This window comes from Benincasa hispida, chromosome 5 (assembly GCF_009727055.1).
Source record: "Benincasa hispida cultivar B227 chromosome 5, ASM972705v1, whole genome shotgun sequence".
In the NCBI taxonomy this organism is placed as follows: domain Eukaryota; kingdom Viridiplantae; phylum Streptophyta; class Magnoliopsida; order Cucurbitales; family Cucurbitaceae; genus Benincasa; species Benincasa hispida.
Window position 1 is genome coordinate 52,121,230 of NC_052353.1, and position 27,707 is coordinate 52,148,936.

The 27,707-nt window shown below is 35.4% G+C and overlaps 1 protein-coding gene across 1 annotated transcript; it reads right to left on the reverse strand.

Moving 5' to 3' along the window:
* Positions 1-15,314: 15,314 nt before the first annotated feature.
* Positions 15,315-20,910, reverse strand: LOC120078249 (glutamate--tRNA ligase, chloroplastic/mitochondrial). Its single transcript, XM_039032474.1, has 13 exons — positions 20,491-20,910; positions 20,207-20,325; positions 19,810-19,931; positions 19,469-19,651; positions 19,036-19,154; positions 18,852-18,900; positions 18,656-18,757; positions 18,382-18,484; positions 18,198-18,261; positions 17,881-17,995; positions 17,485-17,585; positions 16,508-16,664; positions 15,315-15,830 (listed from the first exon to the last, which is right to left on the reverse strand). Exons 1-13 carry the CDS (start codon positions 20,739-20,741, stop codon positions 15,591-15,593), a joined length of 1,725 nt encoding a protein of 574 aa, XP_038888402.1. The 5' UTR covers positions 20,742-20,910; the 3' UTR covers positions 15,315-15,590.
* Positions 20,911-27,707: the final 6,797 nt, after the last annotated feature.

Below are 27,707 nucleotides of genomic sequence, written 5' to 3' on the forward strand. Positions count from 1 at the left end.
ATCCCTTATTTCATGCGGCTGTTGTAAACGTACTTGATGGCATTATGCCTTAGGGTGAAGGATGGTTGTCCAAACATCCCTCGTAGAGATTCCATAATCTCTTTAGCAGTAGTCATATCCTCATGTTTGTTCGCCAACACATCAGATAAGCTGGCAAGGATATAAGCACGGGCTTTATCATTAGCCCTGACCCATCTGTCATATGCATCCCAGACATTTCGGTTTGTGTTAGAGCTAGGAATGGGAGGACAATCCTCCCTTAAGAAAAATTGCAAATCGTCTATCACAAGTATCGTGTTTAAATTTGATTTTCAAGTCACGTAATTATCCCTGATGAGTTTATCTGATGTCAACAATTATATTATTGAACTCGCCATTCTGAAATTATAAACAAATACTATAAGTAAATTATTTTTAAATTCAATCAAGTTTTAGCAATTTTAATAACGTACTCAAGATTATTCTTTTGCAACGATATTACATCAAGACATTCTTGACTAAATACTATCTCCAGAATAACTCATATTCTGATAGTCATTTAGGTACCGCTTTTGGTCAGAAATTATTAACACTTAGTAATTCTGTAAGTGTAACCCTCCGTTTTCAGACATCATAGGTAGGCCCCAACTATGCTACCGAAGTGGAGAGTCAAGGTTGGGAATGAACCTAAGAAATCTTATCCATTTTTGGAGCTTGAGTTGTTCTGAATCCTATGTTACAATCCTCTGTGGGGATAGTCATCGCTAAACGACTAGCAAAGGGCCACTTAAAGCTAACTAGCAAGCGTAACATAGGAATCTCATGGTCCAAACTAACGGAAGAGACTGCAGGATATGTTGACACATTTCCTTCACCCACTCACTATGAACTACTTCCTCCATCTACCTTGAAGCATACATTTGCTTTCCATATAGAGGTCACTCCGAGGGTGACACGAAGTGTCATATGAATCTCAAGGTGTAAACAATATGGAGACGTGGCAATTGAAATTGTAAACTTAATTTCTGTTCGAACAACTTTCCCTTATTCATTGAAATCTAGATTTAAGCTAAAAAATACTTTCCGTATGGTGGTCACTCCCAGGGTGACACGAAGTACAGCTTAAATCCATACTGTAAACTCTTAGGGATGTAAGAGCTAAGAATAACATATCATATATGTTATTAATCTTCCACTGAAGTTTTCTAATAACTCTATCATATAGAAGTTATTGACTACCACTGAAGTGTTCTAATTTTTGAGTAAATTTATACTTAGGTTCTTTTTCGGCTAATAAAAAAAACCCTAAGTCTATGTGGTTTATCCAAGTATAACACTTATAAATGGACTTAAACCTATGATGTCTAGGTGATAAATTGTTCTATTACCTCACATTAATACTCATAAAACCGGTTACCAACGCTCAATAAATCGGCCATAATCCCCAGGTAAGAGATGTTCTGTACACCGTCAACTTAAATACCCCCAACCTTCAATAGGATTATTTACCGGTTGAGTTTGTAACCCTAGTTTTACAAGTTTAACGACCTATTTTAACCATTAAAACAAGTGATTAACCTACGTGAGCATGCAACTGTTCTTTGTTATGAATTTTAAATGTCTAACCCAATTTTATAACAACTTATAAAACTTTCGACATGCTAAACATCCAAAACATCATAAAGGCATTCAATATTTAATATAACCATTATATTAAATATTGGTTATATTAAATATAGGAAACCCTAACATGCATACTATATATTATAACAAATTATAACATACTTTCAATGCATGTTGCATGCTTCCTATGGTGAGATTTTAAATCTAAATGGCATACTGTATGCACATACAAGATTTATTTAATTATAACATACATCCAATGCATAAATAATTAAACACAGACTGATATGGTTTTAGTTTTGGCAAAAACAAGCAAGAAAAAACCTAACTATTACAAAATAGCTCAAAAACCACTCGAACTGCTCCAAATCGCTTGAATTGGACCCAAACTATTTGAACCGGACCAGCAGAGTCTGAATCGGACCAGCCAAAAACCATTTGAGGCTGAACCGGACCAGACCTTAAGAGAATCGGCTTTTCTCGCTCATGTTCAAAAACTCCCTAAGGCTGATCGTTTAGTGTTTGCTTGATTGTTTAACACCAACGTATGGTGCCTGACCAAGGTATACAATCATGTAGTGTCTGCCTTCTATCGCATAGTGTCATAGTCTAGTGTTGTAGAACGCTACACGATCGCTTAGTGTCCAACACTATCGCGCAACTCCATCGTTTAGCGCCAAACATTTACTACATGATCTCTTAGCACCATCGTCTAACACCTCGTTTTGATCGTTTAGCACACGCACAAGGTAAGTGATCACCTAGTGCTATCGCATAGCTCTCGACGCATCGCTCAGCTGTTGCACATAGGTAAACGATCTCATAATGCTATCACTTAGCATCTTGATGCATCACTTAGCTGCTAATCAAAGGTAAATGATCGTGTAGTGCTATCACTTAGCATCTCAATGCATNATCACTTAGCTGCTAATCAAAGGTAAATGATCGTGTAGTGCTATCACTTAGCATCTCAATGCATTGCTTAGCTCCCACGCGAAGCTACACGATCGTGTAGTGCCATCGCATAGCAATACAACGCATTGCTTAGCTCTCGCAAGTACACGATCGTTTAGAGCACAACAGCTCAACGATCAACACCCGAAGCTACATGATTGTTTAGATTTTCTTCACATCGTCTAATGCATGAAGCTAAACGATTGTTGGGAACACATATAAGCTTATCAAACAACGATATGAACAAAGGCTGATTTTCTGGAATTTGCAACTCGACCTCTTCGCTTGTTTCTTCGATTTACAGCTTAATTTCAACTCTAATGACTCCAAATAAATTACAGACTCTTAGGAACACATATAACTAACCAAACAGGAGCCAATTACAAATTTAAACAAGAAATTAAAGAGAAACTAAAAGTCAAAACTGGAAAAACTATATCAGTACAACAAATTCATATTTCTCATATAAAACACCCACCAAACCAAAATTAAACCGAATTGAATGCTTATATAATGCTCTGATATCAATTGTTGGATGGTAGAAACATGCAGCGAAAGCGACAAGAATCGATAAGTACTCTAATTGATTAATTTTGATAGAAATGAAAACATGCTCAAGCAGAATTTAATGGGTTTCATGACATACCTTTGAAGAACCTTTGAAATCTCGATTTCCAGCTGCAAATTCCTCCAAATCTTTGTGTAGACCACTACAAGATCTTCCCTACTATTCTTTTAGAGCTCTAGATTAAGTTGTGGGACTCAAAATAAGTTGGAATCAAAGGAAATTTGGAGAATGCTCACAACAGCAACCCAATGAAGAACACCTTCTTCTATCCGAATTTTCAGCTAAAATTCTATCGGTTGCCATGCTTCAAAATCACTCCGATCTCTTTTATATATTGTAGATTAACATGCAAAGAGATTTGTTGCATGGGATGTAACTCCTGCTTGGAGTAAATGAAGCTTGAAGATGGTGGATTCTTTGTGAGCTACTTTGAAGATGGAGATGGAAAAATCCAATTTTTCCATGTGTAATTTTTCTATTTCCAAAATCCAAAATTGATTTTAAAATCATATTTGATTTCTAAAATCAAAATTTATTATTTTAGAAATTAATTTAAATACAATTAATTAAAATAATCTTCAATATATTAATAAATAATTATTTTAAAAATTTAAATAATTCTAATTAATTTAATATCAAATATTAAATTAATTTTACACAAATCCGTCTTCAATTATTTAATCATTTTAAATATTATATATATATATATATATATATATATTCTTACAATTTCGTTTGATTTTTAATTTTGAACTTTTCAAAAATTAACTATCACGCTACTCTAGAGCTAATCCATTTTCAAGCTAGTAGGGGACCTCATGGGCCTACAGATCATGGGGCTCCAACGATCTGAGATCAATCAGCTAAACTGATTAGACCGATCTAACCCCATTCGTTATAATGGGTCACTCACTAAAGCCATAGTTGAGCTCCCCTCATTGTAGATTATATTATGTTACTCGATATAACCATGATTAGTAAGTCAACCCTTCAACAGGTTGTTCGTAATATGGCTAGGTCGATCTCTGTTTTACCCTCAAAATACCTTTTATTTCTTAAGATCCCATTGATCCTCTAATGAATAATTGTTTTGTGATCCAATCAACAAAATCGAGTCCCTCTTCGGGCCAGTGAGAGGATTGAGGCCCCTGTTCAAGACCCAGAATTAGCACTTAAGGGAACAACCTTTCTACTATCCCTAAAAGTGGGTAGGAGTGAATTCCATCTTGCACCCTATATCCCAAGCTATCTATCCGATCTTACCCCTGAAATGGGAGGTTATTGAGCCAACGATGTTGAGCCAACCCTCACCTATGCAAATCTAAGAATAATTCTAAATAAACAGGAGTTCATAGTTAGCTCAGAATTAAGATCAAGTTATCTAGGTCATCGCTTTGAAATAGTCAGTCTTAAATAGTAAACAACATTATAAAGTAAGAGTGACTGATTTGGTGGTCTGATCTTGTACAAACCCTTTTGCACAAGGACACCCCCACTCCTCATGTCCCAATATGAACGAATTAGGATCACTTCATTTAAAGCACTTTACAACTCTTTGTAACAACTACAGAGCAGACCACATCCAATACTGTTACCAGAATAAGGTACCCAACCTTATTCATATACTATAGATCATTTTGACTATTTACTCGAACCTGATCCATCTTTATGTCTCCACATAAAGTCCAAGTACTCATTAATATTCAAGGGACTTTAAAGTTTATTGGATTTCTATCAAACAAAACATCTATTCAAGAATACCTTTATTGAATTTTTCAAAATAAGTTCTATTGTTTGCAAACCACAAGTTTTAGGACATAAAACCCAACAGAAGAAACATTTGCCTCACCAACCTTCTTCTCCTTGCTTTTCAGCAAGGATTGGAATGTCACCAACTCATTGAGGAAAGTTGTAAGGGTATAGTCAACCTTATTCAGAACAACGTTGCTAACAAAATGTAGGAAACTTTCTGGCAACATCTCCAGAATTATGCTAACCTGGTTGGCCTCATCGATGCGAGACATGTTCATCTCTACCACATTAAAGTGAACCATCATGTTCATAACATGTTCACGAACAGATGTACCCTCCTTCATTTTGGAGTTGAAGATGAACTTAAGAGCATCATGCCTGGGTTGCGCGGATGGTTGTCCGAACATTCCCTTCAAGGATTTCATGATCTCACGTGCAGTGATCATAGGCTCATGCTTCTTAGCCAAAACGTCGTTAAAGCTGACCAAGATATACGTTCGGACCTTCTCGTTCGCTCGTGTCCATTTCTCATATGTCTCTCGAACATTTCGAGCGGCGTTTTGAGGTGGAATAGAAGGACACTCCTCTATAAGAACGAACCAGAGGTCATCAATGATAAGTATCGTGTTTTGTTTTTCCAACTAGCGTAGTTTTCACCAGTCAGTTTGTCGACGACTAAAAGAGCTAAAGTAGTGGTTACCATTTTAAAAGTTGCTGAAAACAAGATCAAACTTAATGAGTTTACTTGCATTACTACTTTTAACACCAATTTAGGTTTTAGCAAAATAGCTCTAATGTATCCTAAGTGACATCTATTTTGCAATAATGCCTCAGTAGGGCAGGAAAAAAGTCACCAGTGGGGTGATCAAGTGCCCCTTCACTGGGATGAGACATTCTTAACCATTAAACAGAAACAACTCCTTGTAACTGACTCTAATAGTCACCATTGTTCAGTCCAGAATTTGTTAACAACCTTAACCATTCCACGTAAGTGTAACCCCTCATTTTAGGCCCTAGAGTCCCGCCTTAATGTGCCCACCATAGGGAAAAAGCATATTAGGATAAGAGACTAAAGCAACCCTATCCATTTCTGGAGATCAGGTAAAGAGTTGTGCAAATACAACTATTCTTTAGGGGGACACTCCCAAGGTGTCTCAAGGCAATGCACGGGACACTCCCAGGGTGTCTTAAGGCAATGCACAAAAACGTTATCAAACCTAATGAGAGAGACTGTAGGATATGTTGTCACACGTTCGCTCCCACTTACTATGAACATTCTTTTCATTCACCTTGGTATTGACCTATCCAAACACCATTCTATAATGGGACACTCCCAGGGTGCTCGAGGCCAAAGATAGATCTCACGGTGTGAACTTTTAGGGAGAAACGTGTAGTGGTTTAAGTGAAGTATTATATACCCTAAGTACCTCCCACTAAATGTTCTCCCTAGGGATTCATTAACTTAGTAAATCCAGCTACTGATCTTAACTAAATGGGTGTTTAATTTGCTAAAAAACAACACTTGCTTTTGATAATTAAACAAATTTAACAGACTATCATCAAATTTGCATGCATGCAACAAATCTATCTAATTCACCTTTTCAGGTAGGTTTTCAAGCAGGGGTATTCCGTTTCCATCAGCTTAAATACCCCAGCCTAGCCAGAACCCGCTTTAGACAAAAGGTTCCTTATAGATAGATTTGGTACATATTTAATCTTTTATTAGTCAATTTAATCCTATTAAACTGAATTAAAAGATTAAACTTAGGTATTTAATCTCATTAGAAGTGTGACCTTAGGTCTATCTCAATCAAATTTTAAAACATGATTAAAGCTTGAGTTTGCATGCATGTCTTTTGTATTGATTTTAGTTCTAATTTTATTAATTATAACACTTATAAAAAAAATGAAACAACTAAAAACAATCACATTGCTAAGCTAGACATACAAGGTATTTATAACTTTTATAAATAAACCTAAGTGTCATGTTTCATGCAACGTTCATTCATTACTATATATATAATTCTTATATAGTTGTAATGAACTAAGCATACATGCTCTCATATACCCTTATACTATAACACTTATAATATAAAGATGATGCATGAATATGCTTAATGCATGCATATATTATAACTCTTATATTATATGATGCATGAGCATGTTTTAAGATAACTTAATCATGCAAACTACTATATTATAACACTTGTAATATAAAGATGATGCAAGAATAAATGCATAACCTGTGGTGGGTTTTTTAAACTATATGACATACATCATGACATATAATTAAACATACATCACATGTACATTCATTAAAAATTGATGGACCGGGACAATTAGCCTAAAAACCCGAAAAAGAAAAGTTATTTATTATATAAACCATCGAGTCAACTGGTTCAAACAAGTGAATCGGGTCTCGAACCGTTCGGGCGAAGCCTCGTTCCTTGATCGTATAGCCGCTCCTTATGATCGTCGAGTAACACTGATCGAGTATAAACGATCGTGTAGCATGGATCGAGTGCCTTTGACTATGCAATGAAGCATGAAAGCCACGCGATCGTTAAGCGCACATCGAGTAACACATGCCTAAACGATCGAATAGACGACAACTATGCGATGAAGCATGATCATCTGAACGATCAAGGAGCAAGCGTCAAGTATCTTATACCGAGTGATCGAGTAGCCAGTGACTATGCGATGAGCATGTCGACCTACTCGATCGTCTAGTGCGCACACCTACCATGCATCGAGTATCATATACTCGATGATCGTTTACCCTGAGCGTCTACGCGATCGAGTATCCAACACAACACAATCGAGCAAACTCTTTACTCGATCACTAGCATCAGTCATGCGATCGTTTAGCAAATACTACACGATCGAGTAGAACTTTTCTACATGGCATGGCCAAATCTAAATGATCGTTTAGCCTGGGCTACACGATACGACTGACCTTTGGTATTCTTCCTCGAAGTGAACAACATCTCCATGCTCTTGAAGCTTCATCACGAACGACTCAAACAAACTAAAAATTGAATATAGACTCGATAGCGAGTTAATTATGCCCAAAAACACATGGGCCTTTACAAATTAACTTAGTAAATGTAAAGAAAGATTTAAAATAGAGGCAATCATCCCAAACATCTATCAATTCATCCACAATAACACTTAACACTTAAATACATTGTATAACTCATAAAATCCACCAAGATCGTAAATGAAATTCAATCCATTAATAGAGTTTGGAATATTAGAACAACCTGGCTCTGATACCAATTGAAGGAACTCTAAAATTAGAAAACCAATGAGTGGAAACAAATCGTTCCAAACCCTATTGTGAAAGAACAAGAACATTTACAATCAAACAGAATAGTTATGCATCAAAGATAAAATTACAGCATGCTTTAAAGAATAAACACAAAGGGATCGAGTACAATACCTTTGAAGAAACCTTTTCTTCTAGTATTTCCCTCGATCGAACACCAATGCGTCCAACAACACGAACGCAACTAACAAACCCAGCAAACAACATGAACTGGCAAACCTTGATCACAATCGAGTAAAACTCGATCCTCGATCCTCGGATAGAAACTCGACACTACCACGAGGTTCCTTGGTATTCTCGATGTGAGAATCTAGAAGTTGTATACTCTGTATGGATTTGGGAAGAGGGAAGGAGGAACAGAAGAGAAAGACTGATCGAGTAATAAACAGGGGAATTGTGTAGAAGAAAATAGTCTATCGCATAGACTCATTTCTTGATCGTGCAGTAAGCAAGTTCTATCATATAGAAAACTCGATCGATCATTTACTCTCTCGAAAAGCTATTTGATAACTTGATTCGCGTGTTGTGGAATGAATAATGAAAACTCTTTTTCGGTTTCCATAAACTAACTAAAACCACCCACTAAGGTGGTTATTGGAGAAAACCGAAATCAATTATCTTATAATTAATTTATTATAAATAAAAATAATAACTAATTTATCATATTATATTTATAACCTATATTAATATCACATCATATATAATATATAAACCGTAGTTCTTTTTCTCCTTTATGGCATTTAATATAAATCATATTTATATTAATTCCTCCAATTAAATAATGTATTAAATACATTAAACAAATTATATCACATATAATTTAATTAATTTATTTATATCATATATAATCAAATTCTATTTTGTTAATTTGAACACTTCAAACTAACCCAACAACTGATTCTCAACATGAATCTATTGAGCTACCAAATGGACCTTATGGACCTGTAGCTTGAAACTCCAACAATACGTGGATAATTTACTAACTCTTTAATCATGATATCCACCGTCCGTTAATTGTCGGGGACTCCACTAAAGACTGACAGTTGTACTTTTCACACTACAGATATATTTCTGTATCCATTGGATATAACCAATCGACAGTATGATGACCATTCATAAATCGCTCATAAGTACAACTGGGCCAATGTACCATTTTGCTCCTGTAGTTACATCTAACTCCTTAAGTACCATTGATCTCTCTAATGAACAATATCATAGTCCCACTATGACTAAACCCTTCTCGGGCCAAGAGGTGTGACGCCATATTGTTCAAGCCCCAGAATCAGGCCTTAAGGGAGCAATTTATCTACTTACCCTTGCTCTGGGAAGGAGTAAATTCCATCTTGTGTAGCTGAGTTTCCAGCTGCCCAATCAGACGAATAGGTTTGAGTGGGTGATCTGGCCACTCGTACCTGTGCAAATCAAAGGACCACCCTCATATGTAGGAGTTCATAACTCACTCAGGATTAAGGTCATGTTACCTATGGTCATCCTAGCGAAATGAAAGTCTCTGTCATGAACGGCATTATATAATGAGACTAAACATTTCATGGTCCGGTCTTATACAAACTCCTTTGTATAGGATATCCCCGCTCATATGTCTCCACATGAATGATCAGGATCATATCATTTTTAGCATTTTAAAACACTTGTAACATCTATAAAGTGAGACATATCCATAGTATCACCAGGATAAGGTTTTCCTCTTTTATCCATATACTATAGTCCATTTAGGTTATCACTTAAAACACGATCCACTTATATGTCTCCACATACTTGCTTAAGTTACGACGATAACCATGGATCTTAGTTTATTGGTTTGTGGTTAATGCAACTAAAATATTTCATATTTTATAGAAAGAAGTGAATAAAATATCTCATATTATAAATCACAAAGAGTTTGTTCATACAAGTGTTTACAAACTACAGGACCCTACGAGATTTAGGGCATCAACCCCAACATTAAGTACCACTGATCCCTCTAATGAACAATAGATCATAGTCCAACTATGACTAAACCCCTCTCGAGTTAGGAGAGGGTGTGATGCCACATTGTTCAAGACCCAAAATCAGCCCTTAAGGGAGTAATTTATCTACTTACACTGGCTCGGGGAAGGAGTGAATTCCATCTTGTGTAGCTGTGTTCCTAGCTCCTCAATCAGACGAATCCCCACAATGGTAAACTTGTTGAGTCGGCGATCTGGCCACTCTCATCCATACAAATCAAAGGACCGCCCTCATAGGCAGGAGTTCACAACTCAGTCAGGATTCAGGTCATATTACCTATGGTCATCCTGGTGAAATGTAAGTCTCTATTATGAACAGCGTTATATAATGAGAATAAACATTTTGTGGTCCGGTCTTATACAAATGTATAGAATATCCCCGCTCGCATGTCTATACATGAATGATCAGGATCAGATCATTTGTAACACTTTACAACAACTGTAACACTTACAATGTAGGTCATACTCGTAGTGTCATCGGGATAAGGTACCCAACCTTATCCATCTACTACAGACCATTTAGGTTATCACTTAAACGTGATCCACTCATATGTCTCTACATACATGTTTAAGTTACAAAGATAACCTTGGATGTTTAGTTTATTGGTTTGTGGTTAATGCAACTAAAATATCATATATTTTATAGACAATGAATAAAATATCAAATATTTTATTAAATACATAATGAGTTTATTCAATGATGCTTACAAATTATAGGACCGTACGAGATTTATGGCATCAACCCCAACAATTAAATACATTATCAAATATTTTATTAAATACATAATAAGTCAGTAAATATGTTGCTAGTATACCGACAAATATTTGACTGACTGATACACAATTAGGTAAGAAGCGAATATTACAAAATTTTTGGGTGTCTAATTATCCCTTTCTTGTCAGATTAATTAGACGCCATACACGCAAGATATTTGGTCATTACTTCTTGATCCCCGTCGTGATGATCAAGACATTTGGTTGACCGTTATCCTCTTATATACTTCCATATAGTAGAGTGATATCAACCAGATCGTTTGTTGAGACAGTTTAGTCTACAACAAAGATATCTTCGTTGTGCTATACACTCCCGAAACTACACCAGATTGATTTGAGAGGTAAGCACGACCAAGACTGACATTGAATTCACGCAGAACATGCATGCACGTCATGATCGTTGTGCACAGGAAGAAATAATAAATGGACTAGTTGTATCAAATGACTATTTTTCTTGGTACAATTCAATCACGAGACGATTTATCACACTTGACGACGCTTACTATTACTGCATGGTAAGAGTTTTATTATTTTACATTTCCCAAATATATGATATGAAAAAATAATTTTGTCCAAGATGTACAGCAGTATTCAGTACAACACAATTTACTAAGTTGGGTTCAATGTGTGACCAAACCTTGGTAAATATAGAAAATATTATTCAGCGGACAAGATGGGTCAATGTTGTTGACACTGATCGAAGACGTATTCGTCGTAAATGACAACAACAACAAGGCGAAGCTAATCTAGAGGCACATGAAGACGACCCCCCTGTGGAAAACTGAGTGACTTGTAATTCAAACTTTGAACTTCATGTAAACTTCTATTTTAAAATTAAAGAACTAATGAAATTATATTTCATCATGAATGAGTATGATATAAAAGATCAAGAACAAAACAATCAAAATTGTTTTTTTATACTGACAAGAAAATCGATAGTTATAAATTAAAAAAAAAATCAAAATCGAAAAAAAAAAAAATACTAAAATCGTGGAGCCCGTCAATTGCTAATCTCAAATTTAAAAAAATGTTACAATTATACACATTTGATAAAGAGCAACACATGATGCATCCATTTTTGTGCAATCCACTCTAATCACTCAAACAAATTCAATTTTTTTTTTTTTTTAAAAAAAAAAGTAAGAAAATTTGTCAAGTGTCAAACTATGATTTGACAATGTTTGGTATAAATAGTTTTTCTTGATAAATTATTGTTGGAAAATTACCTAAGAAAAAATTCACATATGTTTGGTATAAATATAATAAGATTCATAGAAAAATAACATTAGACCTAAATTTTTGTTAAGCCTTGTGAGTTTTGATAAAAGTATTACATGGTTAATTAGTGCATTAATCAAATTTAATTTGGTATGAAACTTAATATTATTGAAGTTAGCAAATTTACGAAGATTTTTAATTTTTCTTTTGTTGGAACTAGAAGGTCAATTGCTAATATAAACATAATTTAGCAATAACTACCGTGCGTTCCTTAATTTTGAGGTTGAATTCAAATATTCATATCTCATATGTATAGTCTAAAAAAGCAGTTGATGAATTAACAAAATTTGAATAAACTAAGCCTAAAGTTCAAGGTGATGAAATTGAAAATTTGAAGTGCAAATTATACTATTTAACAAATTTAGAGGTAAAAAAAAAGATAAATTACAAAGATCCCCCATGAAATATAGTGACACTTGCAATTAAACCATTTCCCTTTTCTAAAGTGAGCATAGTTCAACTAGTACTCGGATGTATAAAAGACTAAAAGATTTTTGAATGTCTCTACTTTTATTGTACTAAAAAATTGCAATTAGACCTTCGGTTGTAAAAATTGCCTCAAATTTATAAAGTGTTAAAATTAGACCGTCAAACTTATAATAATTGTAGAAACCGAACTTTCAAATGGTAGAAATTGAATTCTTAAGATCCCGTTTGGTAACTATTTCGTATTTCGTTTTTAGTTTTTTAAAACTAAGTCTATTTCTTTCTCATTTCTTATAATGATTTACATCTTTCTTAGGTATAATGGTTGAATTTTTAGCCAATTTTCAAAAACAAAAACAAGTTTTTAAAATGACTTTTTTTTTTTGTTTAGTTTTCAAATTTTGGTTTGGTTTTCAAAACCAAATTTAGAGGTGGAAGTAGTGTTAATAGACTTAATTTTCAAAAATCAAAAACCAAAAATAAAAAACGAAATGGTTACCAAACGAAGCCTAAATTATATAATTATCACAGTCTATTCAATTACGTAAGTTTGAGACTCATTTGTTACAATAAAAATTTGAAGGATATAATTATAATTATCACCATAATTTTAGAGGAGGTTTTTTTTTTTTTTTTTTTTTTTTGAAGAATTTCGATTCAAAAACAGCCCCCATACACTAGATAATATTTAATCACATAATATGATTATGCTTACGAAAGCAAAAAAGTAAGACCAATCAAATTACCTAACTTCTAAACTTCAAAAAATCCTTTTTTTTATTATTATTATTAATAATTCACTTTCAAAGTGTCATTTAAATAAAATATTTGGCTAAAATGATAACTCAACTAACCTAAAGTATGTATTGATTATCTTGAAATTAGAGATTCCTTTTTCTTCTTCATATTGTCGAAAAAATCCATCAATGACCAGCATGAGCCTCAATTGACATATAAAACATGTAATATCAACTTTAAAGTCAAATATTCAAATTTTCTCCCTATATTATAAAAAAATAAAAATTAAAAAAAGATAAAATTTGATATAGCAATATATATTAATATATATTATATATATATATATATATTATAAATATATATATATTATATATTATATAGTTTTTAGAAATACAAAAAAAAAAATTAGCAAGAAAGTAAAAGATTGTCCATCGCCAGCAAGATGAGAAATTCAGTGAGGAAAATTTGTTGGCCAACAAGTAAAAGCAGAACATGTTCAACGAGATCATGGAGATTTTAATTTATGTCACAAAACTAAAATATAGCTATTTCCCTGCAATATTCAAAGAATGTGCCTTCTTAGACCAAACATTTCAAAGACTTTTTGACATTTTTCTACCTCTTTTGCCAAAGAGATGGTCCACAATATTTTAGTGGGAACTTTCAAAATCTCCAAAGACACACCAAACCACTGAAAATTTGTTAAAAACAACCTTTTAAAATACTACTTTGCTTTATCTACACTTATATTAATTTATTTTGATATTTGAATTATAAATTTTTGTTTATCATCTTTTTTTACAAAATTTTAATATAAATTTTAGGTTAAATTATTGTTTTATATGTTTCAATAATTATGGTTTAAAAGATTGAATTTATCTTTATGATTTGATAATAACCATTATAAATAGCTATCAAATCATAGGGACTATTTAACCAAAAGAATGAAATTATAGTCTTGAAATCATAGGAACTAAATTTCAATTTTTTTTTTCCAAACTATATGGACCAATTTGGTAATTTAACATAAATTTTACACTCAATGAAGATCTTTCAATACAAATTTATGGCAACATTTAAGAAATTTAGTCAACGAATGGTCATGTTAAAAATTTAAATAAAAAAAAAAGATAAAAATGAAAATGAATGGACCAAAATTATCACTTTTAAATAATAACCAAATGTGAATCTAAAGTTTGCCCCCCATCCTGCTGTGGTTGTATTAAATATATATATATGAGGGTTTTTATTTAAAGCTTATTTATATAAAGTATTCAAATGAAAATGACTTTTTAAAAAATACCTTTTTTTCTAGTCAATCTAAATATAATTGATCTCTTTCAATTGCTCTACTATATTCATTGAGAATAAATTGAGATAACTCCACAGATGACTCATTTTAGAGGCCCAAAATAAAAAATGCCCACTTCTTAAAGAATTTGGTTGTTGAACGTCATGGATCGGTGAAATTACACATTTGCCCTTCTTTCTTCCTCTTCTTCTCCGAGCGCTTTCTCTCTCTCTTTTTCTTCTCTTCCTCTTATTCTTCGATGGTTCGTGCAGGAGTTTTTTTTTTCCTTATCTTCTTCATCCTCTTCTTCAACGAATGACCAAACAAAATCCAGCAAACAACCAACTTGTGCGTGCTAGCAACGAGCGCCCAAACACCAGAGAGCGAGATTAGCAGAGAACAAGAGAGAGGAGAGCAATATTTAAAAGAGAAGTAATATGTGAGAGAAGGAGAGGAAACAAGAGAATGAGAGAACGAGAGAATGAGAGTGCAAAGATCGAGAAAGTAATTGTGTGCCTAGGTTTTGTTTCGGTAATTTCACCCAAATTTGACGTCAACAAATGGTCAAGGAAATGAGCACAGCAAGTCTCATTTTTCTCCCCTAATTTGGGTTTATCCATACAAAAACCCCTAATAAATTCATATCCTTTTCAAACTCAATACATCCTTGGTATTCCAGACACGAATCAGCATTGTACACACTCAACCGAAAATTGGATGCTACCATACAAAATAGATAGTATATCTCATCTGTTAATCATTTCTCATAATTACAATAACAAAAGGTTATAAATTATTCAGACCGAAGAATAATTTATAATGACATATTTCAATGAAAAGCCGATCAAAACTGTAAAGAAAAAGAAAAAAAACTCAGTTGGGGACGGCCGCCGCAGGTGCAGATGACTCTAATAGAGGGCTATCCTTGGTCACTGCATCCCAGTCAATTTGTCTAAGAATTTCAAACCTGTCAGTCAGTGGCACAAACCCGGCTTGAGGAGCAACGACGCCGGACGATCTCGCTTTATGAAGTAAGACGACACTAGTTCCCATATCAGGGCCATGGATTTTCCCAGTGAGCAACAACCGGAGTGGCATGAAAAGTGATTTTCCCTACCATTGGTGGTCAGGTTATTTAGATAAGAAATTAAGCTTTCATTGAGGAAGGTGAAAGGATATACAAAAACAAACAAAAAAAAATTAAGCCCAAAAAACAAGCAGCTCCCCACCCAATTACGAAAAGAAGTCCCAATCTAAAAGAATAATACTATGCTGATAATTACAAAACACTCTGGAAGTGTTTGGCTCATAGACTTCATAAGTCGATGTTAAATAACTCGACTCCATCAACTTCAACAGTATTCACTATTGAAGTTTGCACATTTATCGAGGAACTCCAACTTTCCCTCTTATTCTATCTCCTCCAATGTTTTCTAATTCTAAACTAAACAATTCTGCACTCCAAACACAGATTTCCTAACTCGAACATATTAACTCTAGATTTCAAAACTCAACTCAGCACCCCAAACAGTCTCTATTACTAGACGGCCATAAAGAAGAATTAAATCTAATCGAATCTCAAATATCATCCCCTGACCTCTTCACTGGCAAAAAATTTTACCGTTCCTCTCAAGCCAAACGTCACATCATAGCAAAAAAACAAAGACTTCCATTGGTGATCAAATTAGGAAAGGTGATTATGGTTTTCCTAGTAAGTAGAAATTAACATGAAGAAGATATACAAGGAAGTGAGAACTCAAATTATAAAATGCCAATGAATTGAAGCATACCTTGCGTTTCAATGACTTCCCAAAATTTTTCACCCACTTCTGCCAACCAGAAGGGCCTTCTTCAAGCGCATTAAGGATTTCGCCACTATCATATGCAGCTATGAGGCTGGCTGAAAATTCAGAAAGCTTATCCTCTACAAGAGGCTTAGCTTCGGAACTGCAGGCATTAGGAAAATTTTCAACAATCCATTATCTAAAGAAATTGAAAATATCATTTTTCTTTCTCAACTCCACAGATATTACTTTAGCAAATTACTCTAATAAACTGAGCACCATAGATTTAACGAGAGACTGAGTATGTGGCAAAGTAGTATCTGACTTTTGAAGCAAAAAAACTGTTTGAGAAGCTTCCCGTACAAGGTATAAAATCTTTGTCACCGAGGGAATGGCTGCTGATAGCAAAAACTTGATTCAAGTCAGAGCAAGCTGGCATCTAGCAACAAGCCTAACTCCATAAATTATTTACTTCAGATCTGGTATTGTAATTGTAATTACTACTTTTCATCCAAGTATTTGACAAACCACCAGATGCAGGGTTGTGAAATTATTTTCATAGAGAAAGGACCATCAGGTTGTAATATGAAACAAAACTTTAAGTTTCATATGGTTTCTATATAATCTGGTTCATAGAGTTGTTAATCATTGGATTTTCAGTTTTGAGGTAATCGTCCGATGATTTTCTTCCACCTTCCTTCTTCTCTTCCTTCGCTTCCCCCTCCATTTCAGTTTCACAATCTTCTCTACCCACAATATCTCAAATTCCAACTCTACCCTATCCTACACGACTACATCAGACAAAATCAATAAGACTGAAGAAATGTATATGATAAAAGGATTGCCACACTGAAAGACAACATTACTTTAAATATCTAAAAATTCTGGGGATCAGCTAACATCATAAATTCACTGACTTTGTAGTGCTATTTTGCAAAAGAATATCACGATACTAATGACAATATGCCTGAAATTCAACGTACCTTGTCAGAGTAGTGTGTAGAGGATAGGACAGAAGGTTTGAGAGCGCCTTGTCAGCATCAGTTACCAAATCAATTGCATCTTTGAGCAGCTGAACTGATTCCTATATATATATATATAATTAAATCACTCCTCACGCAATGATTTCATGATTATAGCACACATTATGAAACGAAAAGAACATGGTTGAAATTCCAGTTGGCATACTCACTCTTTCCTAAACCTAGACCTTCAGTTCCTAAAATTATTCTGTTTCTGTGTCAATTAGAGTCCTTTTCTGTAAGTGCCTTTCTTCCGTAGTGAAATAAAATTGTTTACTCTTTTTTGTGATCATTCTTTTATGCTAATAATGTTTTCCGGTTCCTATCAAAAGTAATTCCTACACAAAAGGCTCTTGCCTCAATAAATGGTCCCTCTGATTCTGTCAGGATACCCGTGCTCTTCCAGCGCTCACCAATAAGCTTGGTCAATTCCTCAGATGGAAGGGCTCTCAAATGCTGACCATTCATCCACCTAGTTTTCACAGATGGCATTGGAAGCTTCCATTAGTTATGAAATCGATTACAATCGTCATTCAAATGAAAACATAATAGCAACTACAAATGCATTATGACAAAGAAACAAAATTCTAGTTACATTGTTAAACTTTGAACTGCAGGGACGTGCTTCTAAGAGCAAGAAAAATTGTACCAATTAACAATCAAATCATTCTCACCTTAACTTAGTAGAATCAAAAACAGCACCACTTTTGTTCACACGGCTAATCGAAAACTTTTCCACTGTCAGTCCAAGTAGATAGCCAAATAGTAATTCAGAAACAAATTCTAGAAATAGTAGGAATAAAGATCAGAAAGGGAGAAGAAAGGTACAACAATAGAACCATAGAGAGAATCACCAACCAAGTTGTTCGAGAGTAAAAAACTCATTCTCAGTACCATCCCCCCAACCTAATAGAGCCAAGTAGTTAACCATAGCCTCGGGCAGATATCCCATCTCCCTGAACTGTAAAGGAATTAACAGTGATCAATGTTAATTTCTAATTAAAAATGTATATCCCAATTAAATAAGTACCATAAGAAAAAAATATGGGAATAATATACTAAAATACATCATATATCACAGAATATACAAGCTTTTGCCCATGGAATAAGATGTATGCAACCAAAGGATTACCTGACCAACTGAAGTCGCACCATGTCGTTTTGACAGTTTACTACGATCAGGTGCAAGAATTAAGGAAACATGTGCAAAGTAAGGCATTGGGAAACCAAGAGCCTGTAATAGGAGAATTTATTAACAAGAGAAAACAAAGTCCTTTGCTGAGTATCTGAGATAAAATACCTGAAGGAAAAAGGGGGTATAAGATTACCTTATATATCAGCGCCTGCCTAAGAGTGTTCGGTAAATGTTCCTCTGCTCTGATAACAAATACTGAGAGAATTAGCTAACATGTTACAACATTAAGGAAATTCAACAAGTGTAATGAAATATTCAAGCAGAGAATAACAAATGGAACAGCAAGTCCATATGGTTAAGGAAGATGCGGTTATTACCTTATGACATGTGAGATAGCCATGGTAGCATCATCAACAGTGACACAAAAATTATAGACAGGTTGCCCATTGCTCCTCATAATTACAAAATCTCCAAGTGTATCCAAGTTCCAACTAACCTTCAGAACACTAGCAAACAAAGTTAAGAACAAGATACAGCATAAGTTTGACTAATGAGGTTTAGGTGAGTAATTATTATTAATTGTAAAGTTGATATGTAGCTCTTCAAATCCTCTGTCCTATGTCAATGTGTGCCAAAGAAAAGAACCCTACAGAAGAAATGCTACGAGCTCAATATGCAAAAGACAAGAGATGCCACCCCAACCCATGAGAGGGGGGAAGAGGGAGAGGACCAGTTACAGAGAACATGCAGTCTGGACTAGACAAACTATAGGCAGGATGTTGCATGTTGCAAGACAGGAGGAAAACTTACTTCCCCTCGTATGAGATCATTGATTTTCAAACTTCCTTCTTGAGGCACGCGAAATCGGTACGTGTAAGGGGTACCCTTTTCCAATTCTTCCCGTACTTCTTCATTAGTAGCACTGGCCCACTTTCCCATGTATACAGGAGGCAGTTGCTTCAGCTTTGCGACTTCCTTCATTCTTTCTAGTTCCTGAAGAGAATGACAGGAACCCAGATAGTAAAAATCATTAGGACACCGAACATTCCTTAAGTCATTAAAAATTCAAGATTTAAAATTGAAATTAACTATTATTTTAAAAGAAGGAAAGAAAAAGCATACAACATATCATATACGATAGTACTAATTACCTCATTTGAACAAAAGCAGCGATATACTTGACCAGATTCTAAAAGCTTCTCCGCATACTGTTTGTATAGAGCATTTCTTTCTGATTGTCGGTAAGGACCATATTCTCCACCAGCATTTGGGCCTGCATATGGTTTCATCACTAACAAAATCCTAAAAAATAATAATAATGAAGTAAAAAACTTCATCCATACTTCTTCAAAGAATACACCATCAAGAGTATAACTGCACATTCAGGAATGCCCTAAAAATAGCATATTGACTTGAGCATTGTGATATTCAGCCACATGAATGACGCCAATACATTAAGACAAACACCATGAAACCCAGACATTGGAATTGAGACGAAGCAAATGCTCCAAAAAGAACACGGGACTTAAAACTGAAAGACATAAGCACCTTCATCCCAATCGAGACCAAGCCAAGAAAGATCTTTCAACACGGCCTCTTCAGATTGTCGAGTGGACCTTTCCAAGTCAGTATCTTCAATTCTCAGAACAAACTTTCCACCATTGGCCCTAAGACATCGAGTTCGTAAGTACGAAACAAAACCATGACAGACGAGTAAAATCGAACTTCCACTGAAAAGTAGAGCTACCAGTAACCAAATCCGTGCGCAGTGATCATTGAAAACCCTAATTTAACAATGAATAAGAGCAAACGGAAAAGTGAATAAAACCAACCTAGCAAACAAGTAATTGAAGAGGGCAGTTCTTGCTCCACCAACATGAAGATTTCCAGTAGGCGAAGGAGCAAAACGGACTCGAACTTCTCCTCCATCGACCTTATCTACAGAAGCCGACACCGAGAAACTCCTTCGAAATTTTGGGATGCATCTCTCCCCAAAATACAAATTTGAGCGATGTAGAATTGGAGGATTCAGCATCGGGAAGGCCTTAATCCTCACCCATGGTGTCCCTGCTATCGTCGCCATCCGCCGCCGTCGGAGAGTTTCGGAGGTCCGACGCCGATGGTCGTTTTCCGGCGAGTGGTTTAAGGATAACGAACTGCAACAACTACTGCTAAAGCTAAGCAGCTGTCTTTCTCATTTCTTACCGTACACGATTTTGCTATATGGACTTCGCCCACCAAAATTATCATATTATAAACTTATAATTTATAATTGAGGGTTTTGTTCATTTAAAAAATATATACATAATCTATTTTTTTTTTAGATGTTTTAGTGCGGAATGACCTAATCTTTAAAAAAAAAAAAAAAAAAACGAATGAAAGCTTAATACTAACGTTAGCACTATCTCGTTAGGAATGTCCCCTCCAATTGTAAAACAATAGGAGCCCTATCACGATATTCATTTATATGATAATATTTTTTTAAAATCAAATGGTCGATCAATTGGTGATTAAAAATAAAAGTCGATGAGTGCTCCAACCATTTTATGATGTATGAGATATCTCTAACATAAGTAGAAAGTTAGTTTTCATTAGTTTTCTAGAACGGGGTCATTCCATATTAATGTCACTAGTATTTGTCATCTGGTATTAGAAAAAGAAAATCCAATCTTAACCTTTTTTTTTTTCTTTTTAACAAGTTGAATCAAGAAAAACTCTTATAAATAGAAAAATCAAAAAAAATATTTATACTTTATAGCAAAAAGTTTCAAAAATGTTTTGTACTTTTGGAACTTTTTGCTATAAAATGTAAATATTTTTAAATATTTTTTATATTTAAAAAGGTCCTTTGAATCAAACTATGAGTTTAGCTCGACAATAAAAACATCTACTCTTTCTGCTAAGGGTGATGGGTTAAATTTCTACTCCTTAATTGTTGTACTAAAAAAATGTATATGTCTAGTGACATTTATCAAATTTAAGTTGACATTCATATGTTATCAACAACTTGTCCTTTAAATTACAAGTTTCAATTTTAAGATTTTAAATCTGTGTTTATTTCATCATCGAACTTTAAAAAGTATATGACAAATTACTTAAGTCTTGTTTGATAATCATTTAATTTTTTGTTTTTGTTTTTAAAAATTAAGCCTCTAGACACTAATTCCACCCCAAATTTCTTCCTATGTTATCTATTTTTTACCAATGATTTAAAAAATCAACCAAAATTTGAAAACTAAATGCTAGAGTTTTAAGATTGGCTATATATTTATACAAGGCAGAGTGTTATGGTTCTGGTTGTTTGCATGTTGTCATAGAAGTTGTTTCAACTATTGATGTAACAAGCATCATTCATGCCATCCAGACTTTTCTTATTTGAAAAATTCAGCAGATTTTATTTTTTGGATTCTTTCCTTCTCTATGGCCTATTGAATTCTTTTTGGGGATGTTTTCCTTTTTCAAAGGAATTATTTATTGAAGTTTTTCTGTCATTGCTAGGATTGGCCGTGATGATTGAATTTTTTGAAGAATTTATTTTTCCTGGTGTGCAACAATATTTGATTATCATTAGAAAGTGTCTTTGTTCTTAATGGCTGATCTGTGCAACATATATTCTAATCTTTACTCATTGTATTCCACTGTGCAAATTCATCGATTGATAAGTGTAAAACATTGAAGATAAATTTCGGTCTTAGGGGGAGCCTAAAACTATCAATTGAGGAGGAATTCTTCATCTTAGGTGGAGCCTAAGGTGACAAGTGATTGGAAAGATAACTTCAAGAAGAGAGAGAGTCTCTTACACTACGGATTGTCGAAGTGTCAACCATTAATATTCTAAAACTTAGGGGCCTAAGTTGATTTAGAGAGAGAGTCTCGCATCTAAGGGGAGCATAGGTATGTTGTGATTGGTATCCAAAATCTTTTGTTCTCATAGTTTGTAAACTTGTATAAACAAATTGTTACTAATAAAATAAAAGTTATTATATTTTGTGCATTAACTCAATCCAATAAACTAAGGTCCAAGGTTATTTAATGTAACTTGCACAATATATGGTAAACATACAGGTGGATCATGTTCAAGTAATAACCTAAATGGTTTATAGTATATGGATAAGATTGGGTGTCTTAGCTTGGTGACACTACAGATACGGCCTACTTTGTAAATGTTACCAGAGTTGTAAGTGTTAAAAACGATTTGATACAAATCGCTCATGTGGAGACATGATGCGTTGTAAATGTGATGCGATTATGATGTATATTTGCAGTTGATGAGTTATGCGTTGCACATGCAAGTTTTCCAAGTAAAACCCAAGTATAAATCTCACTAGGTTTCCTATTAAGTTCAGGGTCGAACACAGAGACTACTGAGTTACTATGTGACAGTAAATTGGATTCCCTTGTGGTGGCAAAAACAAATAAGTTGGTTAGTGTTTTGTTTAAGTATAAATCCTATGCGACGGGTTCGAGTAAAGAGTTGAAGAAATCGAGAATTACAATGAGTATGCGATGAACAGGTTGAGAAGAGGATTAGCCAACACTTCCTAAGATTGCGTTCAAATTATGCAATCATGCTACACACACAAAACAACATGTCATCTCTCAATGCAAATGCCACAATTCCTATTTCTAGGACGTATGCGATGTATACGATAATGTCGATAGGACTTATGTCTAAGCTTCTATTCTTGTCTATGCGATAATGAATGATGCACATATACACAAGGTGACCGCATACTATCATATCCTATTTCTAGGGTGCATGCGATGCATAATAGCAAACAGAACTTATGCCTAAGTTTCTATCTCTTGCTTATGTGGTTCTAATCCGACTCTCTCAAACCTAGATTTTAATCTGATTTTCTCAAGTCTAGATTCTTTCTTTAGACTACTCTCTCAAGTATTTCTAAAGGTGAATGATGCATATATAAGACAAGATGATCGCATAAAGTGAAGATCTTAGGTCATGCTAGCTAAGTACTTCTCAACCCATTCGAAAATTTAGCTACTCATGCGAAATGTGGAGAGACTGAACAGATGTTGAGATGAGAATTCCACTATAAATAAAGTGCAGAATACAAAACAACAATGGAAAGTAGGGATAAGAAGCCCCGTAGCAATGTCTTGCTTCCTGTGGCTTTTATACTGTCTTTTCACTCCAACTTTGCTCAGAAGAATATCCTTGCTTTCGCAAGTGTCGGCCCTCTATCCTTTTACAGCGCTTCCCGACAGTTTTTCGAGCTATCCAGGAATGATCTCTCGGCATCTTCTTCTCTTCACTCATCTCCATCTTCTGAGTATAAGAATAAATATAGACTAACGACTATCTATTTTGTATATGATCTAACTTGTTTTTGGTGAACTTCTCCTCCTTTCTACAATGGTGGCCTCCGATATTTATAGAGCTGTTTTATGCGATGAAATAATGGTGTAGAATGCGATTGTGGAATATACGTTGTGCAAGCAAGTTTTCTCAGCACGACCCAAGTATAAATCCTACTGAGTTTCCTAGTAAGCCCAGGGTTGAACACAGGGACTAAGGAAAATAGTATGCGATGGTAAAATTCGATTACTTTGCGGTAACAAATAAATCAAAGTAGTTTGGTTGGTTTGTTGTTTAATGTATAAAAAGTATGTGGTGGATTTGAGGGAGGAGAAATTATACGACAGATACACTGAGTATGTGGAGGAACGGGTTGAGAAGATCTTTAGCTAGCATTTCTCGAGAATGCGTTCAAGCTATGTGATCATGCTACACTCATGTGACAGCAAATCATTTTCCAATGCAAATACAATAGCTCCTAATTTTAGGACGCATGCGATGAATGCGATAATGTCTACAGAAATTATTCCTAAGTCTCTACTTCTTGCCTATGCGATGACGATGCATACAAGGACAAGGCGACACAATCATATCCTATCTCTAGGGTGCATACGTTGCGTTAATAACAAACAGAGCTTATTCCTAAGCTTCTATCTCTTGATTATGCGGTTCTAATCTGACTCTCCTGAGCCTAGATTCTAATCTGACTCTCCCGAGCCTAGATTCTAATCTGACTTTTCCAAGCCTAGATTTTATCCTTACACTACCCTCCCAAGTATCTCTAATGGACGAATGACGCATACATAATACAAGTTAATCGCATAGAATGAAAATCCCAAGTTATGCCAGTTAAGTGCTTCTCAACCCATTCAACAGATTTAGCTACTCATGCGTAATGTATAGAAAGTGGACAGATATAGAGATGCAATGTCCATTTTTATAAATAAGTTCAGAGTACAAAATGACAATGGAAAATAAGGGTAGGGAGCCTGGTAGCAATTCCTTGCTTCCCAAGGCTTTTACACTGTGTTATCTCTATTCTACCCCAAAAGATGTTCTTGCTTCTGCAAGAGTTGGCGAGGTTCAGGGTGAAGAGCTTTTTCTCTCTTATGATTGCACTGATGAGATGACATTAATTCTTTGTTTGATGCACCGAATATTTGTCATCGAAAAGTTGAGTGTACTTGCTACAGTAGGTCGTTAACGGCTTGTCAACTTAATTCAGAATCGACCGTCACCAGCTTTCTGTCCCATTTAAAAGGCAAAGGGAAATGATCCTTCTTTTTTGCCGCATTTAATTTGTGGTAGTCCATGCAAATTTGCCATCCCATGACGGTTCTTTGCAGTATCAGTTCGTTATTTGCATTAGGGACTACCGTCATCCCTCATTTCTTCAGTATGCATTGCACGGGTCTGACCCACGTGCTGTCAACTATTGGATAGATGATGCCCACATCTAACCACTTGATTATCTCCTTCTTTTACGATCTCCTTCATTGCAAGGTTGAGTCTGCGTTGATGTTCAATCAATCTTTGTGATTCTCTCTCGAGACGAATTCTATGCTGCAGTATGTGGGGCTGATTTCTCTAATGTTTGTGAGCGTCCAACCAATTGCTTTCACATACTTTCTCAGAATGCTCAGCAACACATTTTCTTGGTCTTCATTAAGTGCAGAGGAAATGATTACAAGTAGCTTTTCATTCTGCCCCAAAAACGCATACTTCAGGTGGTTAGGAAGGATCTTCAACTCTATTATTGGTGGTTGTTCCAAGGATGGTTTTATTGTTTTTCTCTCTTTATTCACTGTCGGCTTATCTTCTTGGGATGCGATCATCTTATTTTCTTTGTTTTTTTTTTCTGTGATCGCATTGCATGCTACAATGGATGCGATCGCATCTTCATCTTCATTTTCATCGTCAGGCTTCTCTTCGTCATTCAAACTTTGTTCATCATCGGATTCATTGAGGTCTTCTTCATCAGGATATTTCATGCTCGAATAATGTCAAACTTGAGTTTCTGTCCATTCACGCTCAGCGTGATCTCTCCTTTGTACACATCAATATGGCGCGACCGGTAGATAAAAATGGTCGCCCTAGGATGATGGGCACATCTTTGTCTTTTCATAGTTTAGGATGATGAAGTCTACTAGTAATATAAATTTGTTAATTGTAACTAGACTATAGCGAAGGTTTTGTTTTGGAGATTCACAAGACAATAAGATCATCCATAGCCTAACAGAACGCAGCAGCGAGGGGGCACCCTGCACCTTCCCCTCTGGATGCACAAGAGATCTATCCGCTAATTGGAGAGTCACTGTCGTGGGCACAAGTTCCCTACATTCAGCTACTTGAAAATTGACAGGGAAATCAAGTTGATGTTGTCCCCGAGATCGCATAGCGCTTGAATGATGTATAACCCTCCAAATAGAGCAAGGTATAATGAAACTTCCAGGTCGCGCATTTTCGGTAGATTAAAGATTTTGAACTCTACGTCAAAGCCACCATTGCGAACTTACCAGTGCCCTCTTCTTTGTCACCATATCCTTTAGAAACTTCACATATGCGAGCATCCTCAATTGCTTCAATGAACGGAATATTAATATGCAACTATTTTAACATATTCATGAAGCGTTGATACTGTACCTCATCATTTTTCTTCTTTTTGAGTCTCTGAGGGAATGATGGCAGCTGTATTCTCACGATCCCTTGTTCTTTTGGCTCTGAGTAGATGCAATCTCTGGTTCCATCGCCTATTTTTCCTGTTTCTCCTCGAGTCATCGCAATCTCTGGTTCCAGCGCAATTGGAGCAGTTTAGCTAGGCTTCTTCTTCTCCCCTGCACAGTCTTTCTGCTCCACAACGTCACAACTTGACATTGCTCCTTTCCCATACCTCCTGGGTTACGTGGGAGTTTCGTTGAACTCGCAAGGCCCCTTGCGGTTTATTCTTGAGTTTTCCCGCAATCTGGCCTATCTGAATTTCTAGGTTACGGATAGACGTCACTTGGTTTTGAAGCACTGTTTCGTTCTTTTCAATATTATTGCTTCAACAAACTCTCCAAAGTGGAAGATTGCGGCACCTGCGAATTGCTGACTTGATTATTCGTTTGACCGTTGGTTCGCGGGAAAAATCCGTGTGGCCTTTCTTTTTGCGCCACTAATTGAAAATTTTTTTGTTGATTTTTCCACGCAAAGTTAGGTGGTTTCTCCACCCAGGGTTGTCGTGTTAGAAAATGGATTATTCTTCAAAAAATAGACTGATTGTGGGTTTCGCGGGCATTCCTCCATTGAGTATCCTTCACCGCAAGTAGCACAACTTGCGGTCGTCTGGTTGATTGCGTTCACTTGCCCACTATGCGTTGCTGGGCTGTTGATTGCGATTCCCTGTATCAAGTTCATCATCGAGTTATTTGACTCTGAAGAGATGCGATGGCCCCGTTATTCGCGTCACTATCTCTGATTCTCAATCTTTGATCACTTTCTCTTCAGTCTTCATGATTTTTAGAAATGCGATCAAGGATATTCTTGGCCTCATCATAAGTTTTATCTAGCAAATCTCCAGTTTGTTGTTGTGTTGGCAGCCATCGCAGCATGGTTTAATCCGTGATAAAAAATTTCCATTTGTAAGCAGTCTGGTAAGCCGTTATACGGACAATCTCTTACCAGCCTCTTAAACCTCGGCCAAGCGTCACTGAGCGATTCATCAATATCCTGTTCAAAATTTTGGTGATC